The 12,547-nt window shown below is 36.2% G+C and overlaps 2 protein-coding genes across 2 annotated transcripts; one reads left to right on the top strand and one right to left on the bottom strand.

The window, feature by feature from the left end:
- Nucleotides 1-4,299: 4,299 nt before the first annotated feature.
- Nucleotides 4,300-5,343, top strand: LOC144564712 (uncharacterized). Its single transcript, XM_078314308.1, has 2 exons — nucleotides 4,300-4,564; nucleotides 4,698-5,343. Exons 1-2 carry the CDS (start codon nucleotides 4,478-4,480, stop codon nucleotides 5,256-5,258), a joined length of 648 nt encoding a protein of 215 aa, XP_078170434.1. The 5' UTR covers nucleotides 4,300-4,477; the 3' UTR covers nucleotides 5,259-5,343.
- A 1,244-nt stretch (nucleotides 5,344-6,587) lies between these two features.
- LOC144564291 (uncharacterized) lies at nucleotides 6,588-9,514 on the bottom strand. The gene has a single exon (XM_078313880.1). The coding sequence runs from the start codon at nucleotides 9,492-9,494 to the stop codon at nucleotides 6,741-6,743; it is 2,754 nt and encodes a 917-aa protein (XP_078170006.1). The 5' UTR covers nucleotides 9,495-9,514; the 3' UTR covers nucleotides 6,588-6,740.
- Nucleotides 9,515-12,547: the final 3,033 nt, after the last annotated feature.

The raw sequence follows: 12,547 nt of genomic DNA, 5'->3' as shown, positions 1-12,547 counted from the left end.
TTGTATACCAACACACAATTTGCTTAGCTAAACCATAATTTTAGTTGAATGATACATACCTCTGAGCCACTAGATGCAAAGGAAGACATCCTCATCTCTCTCGAGTGGCCTACACATACTTTTGAAAATTACTTTTCATACACTGTAACTATGAGAAGTCCCCTTATTTACCAGTAATAGAAAGCTACATACAACACCTCTATTTAGCAGTAATATAGTCAAATATTCTTAGCACAACAAGTGTATGCTAAATTACAAGAATAGAACGGAACTTCAATTTATACTGAACCAATTATAACAGGTAATGAAATATGTGATACTCTATTTGCTTAGATCAACAGGGCCGCACCAATTAATTTTGCATAAATTTTTGGCATGAAGTACCAATATTTTTGTTATTTACTTGCATATGAAAATCATTTTTGGTTCATCTTAGATCAATTTTAGTTTGCATGATAAATGTCGAAGCTTGATCATAGCATTGGTGCTAGATCAGTAACAGGTGTCAAGAGGTTCAAATTTTATCAAGTTTTGCAATATGGTTTTCATTTTATCTAATTCTGAATTACTATGCACTTTGTTAACAGATGAATCTTAATGAGCCAATCAATAATGATGACATGGAGAATGAAAAGCTTGAGTTAATCAGATTAAGCTTCGAGGCTTCTGATGAGTTGATCAAGGGAACGCGCGCTTTTTTTTCCGAAAGAGGCTATGGTTTATCCATTCGTAGCTCAAGGAAAGATAAGTATGTAGTTTTGGGATGTGATAGAGGTGGTGGTTACCGAGACCCGCGCAATGTTTCGATAGAACAAATAAAAAGAACAACCACAAGTCGTTTAACAAATTGTCCATTTAATATTAAGGGAAAACGACAAGATAATGGGTTATGGACTATTGAAATAAAGAGCTACGAGCACAATCATGAAGCTTCGGTTGATGTAACCGGGCATTCTATATGTCGTAGGCTATCGCAAGAAGAAATCAAAGGCGTTGACCATATGAGCAAATCTGGAATACCGCCAAGGCAAATTCTTTCTTCTCTCCGGCAAAATAACCCCAACCTTACTGCAATCTCAAAAACCATTTACAATGCAAAAGCAAAAATTCGCAAAGATAATCTAGTGGGTCGTTCGGTCATGCAAGCTCTCTTGGAAGAGCTTGCCCAAGGCGGTTTCATGCATGACATGTTAAGTGAAGGAGGTCATATCACTCATCTATTATCGGTAAATCTAACCCAAAACTTTCCCGATATCTTTATCATGGATTGTACCTACAAAACCAATAGATACAAAATGTCATTATTAGATATCATAGGAATTTAAAGTTTCAACACTTCTTTTTATTCGGGTTTTGCTTTTTTGAAAGGAGAGAGGGAGGAGGATTATGTATGGGCATTAAAAATGTTTGGTAAAATTCTTGGTGAAAAAAAACCTCATGTCATAATAACTGACATGGAGTACGCATTAATAAATGCCATTAATATTGTCTTTCCAGAGTGCACTCATTTTGTCACACCCCGCGGCCACGGGTCGTAACAGTCCCCCGCCGTAAGCATACAACGCCGTGTATGCTTACAAGGCTACTCACAATTCAAACCAAACAATTCAATATAAAACAAGTTTCTAATAGATAATCAGAGTACACAGTCTGGTCAGAATATAATACAACAAAAGTATCTCATCCGGATACCAACCACGAGGCCTACCCCAAATCTATACAACAAAACATATCTAGGGTCATACACTGGTAAGCTACTAAGGCCTACTACTCTCGTGCCTCTCCGGAATCAGTCGCACCGATACCTGTAATAAAATCCGAAGGTGGGGGTGAAAATAAATTCTCAGTGCGAATTTGCCACATATGAATTATTGGACTTGCAATCAAACTCCATATTCAGAAATGAAACCCCAAGCAATAACAATGCAAACAGATATATAAGAAAACATAAATAACAGAATGCCACTACTCGACAATAATTTATCAACCTGAAACACAGTTTACGGAATTTCCAAGATGAATTTCAAACACAACATATATTTTGGCTTAACTCGATTCATAACTCAGTTCATTAGGGCTTGTAGCAATTACAGATGTTCTTTCGAGCTGAACCTTTATCAAACCCACATCTGTAGGGTTACTGACACCTACAGATGGCCAACCAAGCTGGACCCTTTATCTGACACCCATCTGCAATCGCTTGGCTTAACAGTTTATTAAGGTCTGGTTTGAATCATATAAAGAAAATCCTCTCTGGAATCATTCCAATAGTCGTAATATTCAATTGACCTTTCAAATGCATTAACACGTAGGAGAATGCCACCGAGCCATAGACGTTACACATGTCACCCACGATTTCCAATCACATCTCATAACATAATCACCCTCCCTCGTCCCAACCGGTACTGGGAACATCGAGGGCCGTTCACCTAAGGCCATTTAGGATCCTGGGAATCCAAGTCAGCATACAGCCCGACTTGGCAAATTCATTGGATCCAAGTGCTTAACTTCGTAAATCCATTCACATACATATCCAAATCAAATCGTGGTGACTTTCAATCAAATCAGATCATAATAGATCGACACAACCTACAACCATACCAGCATGCAAATCACTCAAGTCATATCAATTCGAGTTTAATTTGATTGGGCTATGCAAATGCTTTACACAATTCAATGATGCAATCAATAAGATTCAACATGACAAACGAATAACAGTTTAATTCCTGAAAATAAAGTATCAAACAAGTCCAAGAATCCCGCACCTTAGTATGACGAGCGTACCGCTTAATTTAAGGATCGGACGTCTCGTATTGTCTCGCAAGTTCTTGCTCGACCGAGCCTACACCTATATTATACGTATACTTGGTTTAATTCGGGTTCAGTGGTCTATACGTTTACTTAGGGTTGGTACAGTCTCAAATCAATTCTTTTCGATTCCTTCTTTCTTATTAAAAATCTCATATAACGGTGCACAAATGCATCTAGGCCCTCTAGCCATATACCATTTCACTTTGGTAACAATCAATCACCGTTTTATTACTTTGGTTCTCGGATCAAATCAATTTACCGATTGGTTAACCCTAATTTGGTCAAAACCTCAAATTAACCGTTAAACGTTCTAAAAATTCACGATCAGGAGGCTACCCTACCGATTACAAGTCTAATTGGTCGGGTTAAACAAATCAAATCACGATTATGCCCACTTTCAATTTTGGCACGAAACCCTAGAAATCAGATTTCACAAATCGGAAGAAATCGGGAAAAAGATTGACAAACAAACTAGTAAGGAGTGTAGAGGAACTAGTCCTCGAGCAATTCGAACACAAATCTCGGGTTTAAAACGAGAATCTGAGAAATCGAGAAAATTCGAGGTTTCGAAAGAAATAGAGAGAGAAAGAAATACCAAATAGGAGGTTTCGGAGAGATCCTCGGCTGCTTTCTCGGTTCCAAACTCGATTTCTCGCAACAATCGGGAGTCTGAAAGAAACGGAAAGTTCTCACACTCTTTTTCTTCTATTTGGGCGAAAATCTCATGAAAATGGGGAAATGGTGAAGAGAGAGAGAGAGAGAAGCTTTGATTTGGATTTTAGGGTTAAAATTACCCTGAATGCGGATGCACCCATCCGCACTGCGGGTGGCTTGACCCGCACTCGAGACTTAGAAAGTTTTCAAACCAAATTCAAGAAAATCCGAGCCTAGTGCGGATGAACTCCACCCGCACTGCGGGTCAACCTCATCCGCACCCAGTACTTAGCCGATTTCAGGAAGTTTAACACAGAAATTCATGAGTGCGGCTGCACCCATCCGCACTGCGGATCCCTCACCCGCACTCACTACTTAGTCAATTTTCAGGAAAATTCAGTGCAATACAGAAATTCATGAGTGCGGCTGGACCCATCCGCACTGCGGGTCACTCACCCGCACTCAGTACTTAGTCAATTTTGGACCAACACAGAATTGCATGAGTGCGGATGCTCCCACCCGCACTGCGGGTCAATCCCATCCGCACTCAGCCTATAAAGTTTCAAAATCTCAAAATTTCGACGCGGTTTCGATTCACACTTAACCTACTTATTTAGGGGAACCTTAATTAAGGTTTAAACTTCCATTTTGTGAACATGATTTATCGATTCTTTCTTTTAAATCATTTGAAATTAATTATAAAAATTTCGTAACGTAACACATTTACTTTGTGTGTGGCATATAGAGAAAAATATATTGGCAAAGTGTAAAAACTATTTTGAATTCGAAGATATTTGGGTAAAAAGATAGTATATTCTTCGACTGAGGTTGAATATAATGAACATTGGAAAGAATTTGAATCGAGCTACATGGAGAAAAAGAAAGTATTGGAGTATATTGAAAATGTGTGGTTATCGTTGAAAGAAAATTTGTTAGTGCATGGACCGATGAATATTTGCACTTCGGCAATCGTGCCTCTTCACGAGCAGAATCGGCACATGCCAAACTTAAGATGTACCTGCAAGTTTCAACCGGGGATCTTCATGAAGTGCGGAGCAAAATATGTCTTGCAATTGAAAATGAATTCAATGAAATTAAGGTACTATTGACATATCTTTATATTCTTTAATTTGTTTTACCATTCTCATAGAAAATCTTTTCAACTATTTGTACTGAAGTTTTGTAGTTGTCGAAATTACTTAGTTTTGTTGTTGTCGAAATTTTTCTCATAGGTGACACTTTCAAGAGAAAAGATGTGCCTCCTTCACAATTACAATAGTTCATTTTTTAAAAATGTTGTTTTTCATGTGTTTCTTTATGCTCTAAAAGAACTGCACAAACAACTTATGAAAGCAAAGTTGGAAACTATGAGTGTGGTTTGTAGTGGACACTTTACAAAAACTATGGGTCTTCCTTGTGCTCACAAAATGAATAATTGGAGAAATGAGCCATTGATCCTTGACTTCATACACCCACAATGGCGGATTGATGGGAGGATCTTGAGTGCTTATGCGGTTACACACAACGATGACCATGATGATGGCTTTGGTGTCATGCTCGATGAACTTTGCACTAAGTATCAAGAATGGCCGGGTTTTAAAAAAGATATTGCTCGTGAAAAGATAAGTGAACTCCTAAATCAATTTGATATCCTCTTCGAACCTAATGCTCGACCTCCTAAAGGCCGTCCACCAAAGTTGAATAATAAAAGAAAGGCAATAAGTTCTACGCGACGAGATCCTTCTAGTTTTGAGTTTGTCGAAGCTTCCCATCATTGTAGTTCGAGCAAATGAGTTTAAATAAAATTTTATATATTTTGTACCAGAGTTTATATTTCTTTAATTCAATATGTGTTTTTTTTCGTTTGGCTATCTTATGATTCTCGATTCTCTTTAATTGGCTGTTTTTTAATTCACTATGGATTATTACAATATATATATTTTTTTATATAGTTAGATAAGCGTTGGATTTAAATTGATGGTCTACATTATTAATTAGGAGTTTGACTCAAATGTTGCTTTATTTTTAAAGTTGTTTTTATTTGCTAATATGTGTAATATGTGCTATAAGATACTGATGTACAATTTTGTTTGTTTCAATTATGAGTCTTTCTTCTAAAAAACTTATGAAGCAAAGAAGAGTAAGCGATCATATGAGCATAATTATCAAGTATGCAATGAGTTAAATAGTTTTACTGCAAATTAGAGAAATAAAAATACAAATATTTTGTTCTAAATATTGTGCATGAAATATTAATTTCATCTAGTTTGGTCAATTAGCAGAAATCGGTAGAATTTGGAACAGTAACTTTAGCAATAACCTTCCATTATTTGAGTTACTGTTAGAAATGCAAATATATTGTTTCCTTCATTAAATTTCTTTATTAACTTTTGTATTAATTGATTGAGAGAGATAAGAGAGAGAGTACAAGGATAAAATAGACATTTAGACATAAAATTTTCTCTTAGCCCTTAATTTAGTAATTATTGATCTTAAAATAGCACTCTCCATTTTAAAAAGCTTTAAATTTATTGTCATTTGTGCTAATCTGACCCTTCAAAGACACAACAACCTGAATTCGCGAAAAGAGGGCATGAAACCTTTGTTGACTAACCCTAACAAAAAGGCTCTAAAAATTTATCGTCATTTTCTACTCTCTTTGGGCTTCGCATGTTTATCACAAGTTACATTTTGAACTCCAATACAACATTGATAAGACCAACTTACAGAGGCTTATATATGCAAGGTCACCACATTTGGGCCTTCCAATCTCATTCAAGCATCTATACTTTAGCTTTGTTGTTGCTAAATTAATGCTAACATTTGACAAATTCCTAATATCATTTCATCGGAATTCTAACAAATGATGAATGAAAAAAGAAAAGAAAAAAATAGGGGGTCAAATGAATCAAAGAGACCAGTTATTCTAAATCCACCCCTTCATCTAGTTAAAATTGTTAAAACATGTCTGCTATAGATTATTATGAACACTATATCTGCTAAAGCTTCAAGCAAAACAGTTAAAATAACAAATAATCATGCTCATGGTTGCTTGCATTAGGTGGCAGATAAAGTTCACACAAGTTTAATACAAACGCACATATATTACAAATGCATTAACAAGATAAAGTTCACACAAGTTTAATACAAACGCACATATATTACAAATGCATTAACAAGAACTTCAACTGCAAATATCCTATGTTGGAAATATCTGATACTGTTACAACAGAAAATAGTATTTCGGCCTCTTATTACTGGTAACCATTCACCTTCTAAATATTAGAAACATAAACAAGCTCATAGCCGGCACCTTGTTTGAATCTCTTGGGAAGAAAGCATCTACCCCCAAACCTCTGTTGAAGGTACACAATAAGTGCAAACAACAGTCCTCCGAAAGGGATAATTACATCCAAAATTTTAGAATAATAATCCTCATCAGGATTGGCGTAAATGTAGGAAGAATTGAAGTTCACTGGGTACCACCATCCTCTGTATGCATTGTAGACGTGCGGTGCGGCACGGACAACAGTTGCTCCAAAATAAAAGAATGGATTTAGTACCTTCTCTTTGGATTGTGAGAACACACTGAAGATGATTTGAGGGAGCAGAAAGTTGTCAACCAACAACCCGACATAGCGTGCCAGATCATCGAAGATTGTACGGCGATTATAGAAGCTTGAACCGCGAAGTTTGGCGAAATGTGAGTGAACAAACCATGCAACTAAAGCCCCTGTAGTATACAAAGGCAAGCAAAACATCAATGATTTCTTCTCAGCACTCCGGGAGATAGCTCCCGTGATTTCTTCTTTCGTTCTCGAGCCCCATGCTAATTGAAGAAGACGAAAATAAATGAGGAGTGCAACCATGGTGATAAGCCTCGCGATTGTATTGACTGTGTCGATCCACCCTCCACTTCCTAGAAAAAACTGCCAATCACGTCGGTTACGAGCAGGAACAAGCATAGCCTCGGTGTTTAAAATAAGGGAAACCATACAGCCTAGAGTTAATACCCCAAGCATTGTAATCGACATTAGGGGACGGATGGTACTATTCTTTCTCACATGACGGAGCTGCACATATAAACATGCACATAGGAGGGTCAGGGAGATTATAACCATGATTATTTCTGCATCCATCCTATCGAATTCTTGCACCGAGTGGACTTGGTACATGAGAGAAATTGAGACCTTAAGTGGTTTAAAGAACAATGGATCTGAGTCAACCCTTTTGCTCATGATCATGCCTTTTCCTTGTTCAATTTTTGAATCGAGTGGAGGCAGCTGAAATTGAATGAATAATTCACAATCCAAATTTCTATCATCTATTCTTGCACTGCTATTTAGAATTTCATGATTTTGTGTTTGCCTGAAGCTCGGTTGCCTACATCCGACCAAGCAGAGTGTGCCCATTGTAGAGTTGTATATGCCCTCAGCAGAGATTTGCACTGAGTCGGTATAGTTCCCATCCCAAATTGTGTAACTAATTGTATAACCGACTTCCCAAATTGTACGATTTTGATCTGCCAAACTCGAGCTTGATGGAATTGTCGTGCCTCTGGTGGTGTACATGCTATCCCCATTATCAAGACCTCCATATTGGTTCCCATGGTAAGTTTCACCAGTTGAAATCTGGTTTGCATTTCCCCATATCTCTCTACCCTTTGTGCCTCGCACAGAGAATTGAAACCTCATATCCATGTATGATTGTGCGTCAGGGAATCTCCCTGTCATCTTGGAATCAAAATTCGTATTATTACAGTATTTCCTAGCCCGATCTAATTCTGTGTAGTTGTACTTCAGACCTGGAACATCGGTACTTGAATATATATCTGTGCTATGCACAGAAACCATCTTATTGCCATCATTTTTACTATTATCGGTCGTGTTCCACATACGACCAACCATGGTACTGCGTTGCTTCAGAGAAAAGGTGGTTGGAAACCAAAAGGTAAGACCAAGAGAGCAATCTCCGACAACAGAGGAATTGTACTCTTTACCAATTACACCACAAGCTAAAAGGCAAAGCTTACTGTTATGGGAGTCCCAAACCCCCTCTGCCACTAGCGACTTCTCTGGTAGGAGGGGTTGACCAAACGATGAGAAAGTTGTTTTGTTTGAGAGTGCCATGGACAGTTGCACTTTTCCATTATCTGAGCACACAAATTGGCCAACTGACAAGAATCTAAATCCTAGAAAATCAATAAGATCACTAGAAGTAAATGACTCGTACCGCGTGATTTTTATGAGGATGGAACAGATAGAAGTACTATCCGATCCTACTGGTTCCTCCTGAGAAAGATGAGGGCAGGACTCCTCTGCTTTCTCTGCCATGGTGTACTGGTATTTCCTTTGAGCATAGGCAAGAAGGGAGATGGGCTCGAAATAGGTCAGTCTGTTGTCTGTGTCTAAGCTCTCGATGGAGCCTTTGATTATACTCGTTGTTATTGTTGATTCCTTTGGAAATTCAAGTTTTAATACAACAGCGAGCTGGGAGGCAACCTGGTCTTGTTGTGAAGGATCGATTTCTCCGGTACCAACCATGCAAAGTTTTCCCTTTGCTTCTGACCAGAAACCTGAGAACTTAAAAACAACCCTTCTACGCTTGTCAAAGTCACGAGTCCAGACAGGAGTTTTGCTCATGTTCCATGGAACTCGTTCTCCAACAAGCACAAGAGTTCCTTCGAGTTGTCGAGTGCCATCGTCATTTGTGAGGTGAACTTGACCGGGCTGGAAATGAAAGATGCCCCGAGATTGGGAGCCATGGGTGGTGTTGTCGTTGGTGGTTGTTGACAGGGCAAGATAATTGTTGATAGGGCTTCCGGCAGAGAAGAAGCCATTAGAAATGCGGAAGGGATTGGAAGCGCCAAAAAGTGGTTTAGTTGGGGAGTATTCAGGTGCGATGGAGCCGCAATGTTGTGCATATGAGGGGGGAATGACAGCCTTAGCTAAAGAAGCATCAGGAGAGGCAAAGAGGAAAATGAGAAAAATTGGTAACATTTTACAGAGGAAGGAAATAACTGAGTTCATATTTTTGTTATACAGTGACTGAGAGTGTAACTTGAAGCTTTTATAAATAGAAAGAGCAAATCATGTTCTTTGGTTGCGGTCAACCGTCAAAGTCTTCTAATAGGTCAAGTATTAGCCAAAAAGAATACAGTAGTGGACTAGTGGTCAGAGCTGGCCGAATTCATGGTGTGGATTTATGTATACCACTGAAGAATATAGGATTTTAGTTGAATTAATAAGGAGAGTTGCGTTATAAACAATTTAACTAGTATTCAATAAAATGATTTTACTGATAATAAATTATATCAATTAGGTCCATAGGTATGTAAAAGGATCTTTTTTTTAAAAAAAAATTTTTTACACAGGCAAGTTATTTTCAAGAGGATATGGTTGACAGGGCCACCACGAAAAAGAGATTGAATTGCCAAAAAAAAATAATGTTGTAATGTTAATTAAACTACCACTAGATTCGAACAATATTATCTAATTGTCTACAATTATCGAGCATGACGGGAAAGTTCACGGATTGTTCGACCAGCACAAGTTGCAATCCTTTCAAAATTATCCATATTAAATAATTTCATATAGATCGTCCAGCAGTGACCACTGCTACATTCTTTTGACTAGCGTTTTATACTTTGACCGCAACCAAAGAACATGATTTGCTCTTTATACATGTATAAAAAGCTTCATAACACTCGGTCACTGTATAACCAAAATATCATGAACTCAGTATCTACCTTACAGTGGCAAACCTTGTCAATTCTTTAGCTAAGCCTATTAACTGTTTATTTTTTTTATATAAATATCTAAGAATGACAATCATGCCGGATATTTTTTTTAAATATAACTTTTTTTAACATTTTTAACGGAACAAGCACGGTGCGCGGGATTGTTATAAAAATAGCCTCCACCGATCGGTGGAGCAAGAAAATCATTTTCTCCACCGATCTTTAGAATCGGTGGAGCCATTTTTATAATAAACTCCACATTTATCTCTAAAAACGGGTGCAAAAATAGCTCCACCGATCTCTAAGATCGGTGAAAAAAAAATTTGTTTTCTTACTACACTAATCCTACAGATCGATGAAAACTATTTTTATAAAAATCCCGCATTAGATGTTTGTTATGTTAAAAGGATTAAAAAGAGTTATATTTAAAAAAAAAAAAAATCATCATGCCGACCCTGAACAAATCATATGCTTTGGTTGCGGTTAAAGTCCTCAAATTGGTAAAGTAATGGTCAAAAGAATGCAGCAGTGGTCTGGTGATGCTGATCGAATGATCTATTATATGGAATTGTTTAATATGGGAATGTTGGAACTATTGCAACTTGCGTTGCAACATGTGTTTGTCGAACAATCCGTGAACTTTCCTGTCATGCTCGATAATTATTGTAGACAATTAGATAATATTTGTTCGAATCTAGTGGTAGTTTAATTAACATTACAACATTATTTTATGTGGAATTGTTGTAATTATTAAGATACTAATTTGAAGTTCTACGAATTATATTTTTTTTAGGCGTCAATAGTCATGAATTAATCATTTTTTTAAGTTTGATTATTGACAAAACACTATACATAAAAATATATTTTATTCACATAAAAAGGTGCTTAATATAGTATCTCTACACTCGCATACTGAACAGTAACAACAATATTTTAGTAAATAATATCAACTTATTTTCAATAATAATTACTTCAACTGTTTATTTTATTTTATATAAATATTTAAAAATGACAAACATGCCGACCCTGAACATGATAAGTATTAGTTATATATTAAACCATTTTCAAATTGTATAATATAATGTATGAACTGTATATTAAATTCGATCTAAATGAAATGGTTGAAACCTTTACACGGAAACATAATGTGAATGTTGACATGACAGAGGTATTGAAATTTTCTACGACAATAATATCATATGGAGAAATTAGAATTTAAAGCACGAATTAGGAGTGTCAACGGATACGGTAAAAGTCAGGTGGAAGTATTTTCATATTTGTACTCATTATAAATTATTCTTAATCATATTTTATTTTTACTTGTTACAACTTTTCTTATTTGTATCTTACTTTTATCCGTTATAGTTGTTGGATAACGAAATGTTAACAGATAAATAATGGATAACACTAACATAATAATTATTTTCATTATTTATTAAATAAAATGTTAAAACATATATTCATTTCACACATATATAGTACTTTATTGAAAAAAATTCTGATCAAACTAAGCGCAAGTAAATCAATTAAAGTACTCTTTTCAGTGCTTATTAATATATATAATATATATATTTTTTTTGATAATTACCCGATTAGGCAACCAAATAGGCTTTTATCTATACCCTTACCTATTTAGATATCGAAAAAAAAAATTATCCGTATCTGTAACTAATAAGTTTACGAAAAACAGATTTTACCTGTACTTGTCTTATCATATATAGTACAGATCAGATAAATATATAAAAGGATGTCATTGACACCCCTAGCAGATGAAATAATAGACCTGTAGAGTCCATAGTACATGTGTTATTCCTTTGCTCCTATGCCCGTGATTGCTGGATGGAAGTAACCAGAATTTTAGGAAAAGATCTTATTTAATGGGCTACTACTGTAGATGAAATAATAGACAGATCATGGCCCGTGATTTTTATTGATAGGAAAATGGAAAAATAAAATATTAAAAACAAGAATGATTTTATAGAAATTTTAAAAATAGGAAGGGGTACACGGCCCATGGCGTCCCTGAGGGACGCCATGCCAAATTCAAGTTTGTAAAAAAAAAAAAAAAAAAAAAAAATTGAAAAATATGGAACGCCATGCCATATGTATTCCCCATATGGATGCATAATAGTTAATAGACATGAAGAAATGAACTTCCCTCGACTCAATATAAAACCAGTTTGTTATTTATACTTGAAAATTGGTCTTCATCGTGTGAGCTACAGCACTAAATCTCATGGGCCTTGGGCCCAACATTTACTCAAATTAATTTTAAAAGGTGCTTAAGCATCATATTTTATGGCGTCCCATGGGAAATACGTATGGCATGGCGTTCCATGTTTT

Source organism: Carex rostrata, chromosome 13 (genome assembly GCF_964058835.1).
Source record: "Carex rostrata chromosome 13, lpCarRost1.2, whole genome shotgun sequence".
In the NCBI taxonomy this organism is placed as follows: domain Eukaryota; kingdom Viridiplantae; phylum Streptophyta; class Magnoliopsida; order Poales; family Cyperaceae; genus Carex; species Carex rostrata.
This window is presented reverse-complemented; position numbering and strand designations above follow the sequence as displayed.

What these genes read in the sequence shown, in the direction of transcription:
- LOC144564712 (XM_078314308.1), top strand. Translation starts at nt 4,478, where the DNA reads ATGTACCTGCAAGTTTCAACCGGGGATCTTCATGAAGTGCGGAGCAAA. An exon ending in ATGAATTCAATGAAATTAAG is followed by an intron (nt 4,565 to 4,697) that starts GTACTATTGACA and finishes TTTTTCTCATAG; the next exon opens with GTGACACTTTCAAGAGAAAA.
- LOC144564291 (XM_078313880.1), bottom strand. Translation starts at nt 9,494, where the DNA reads ATGAACTCAGTTATTTCCTTCCTCTGTAAAATGTTACCAATTTTTCTC.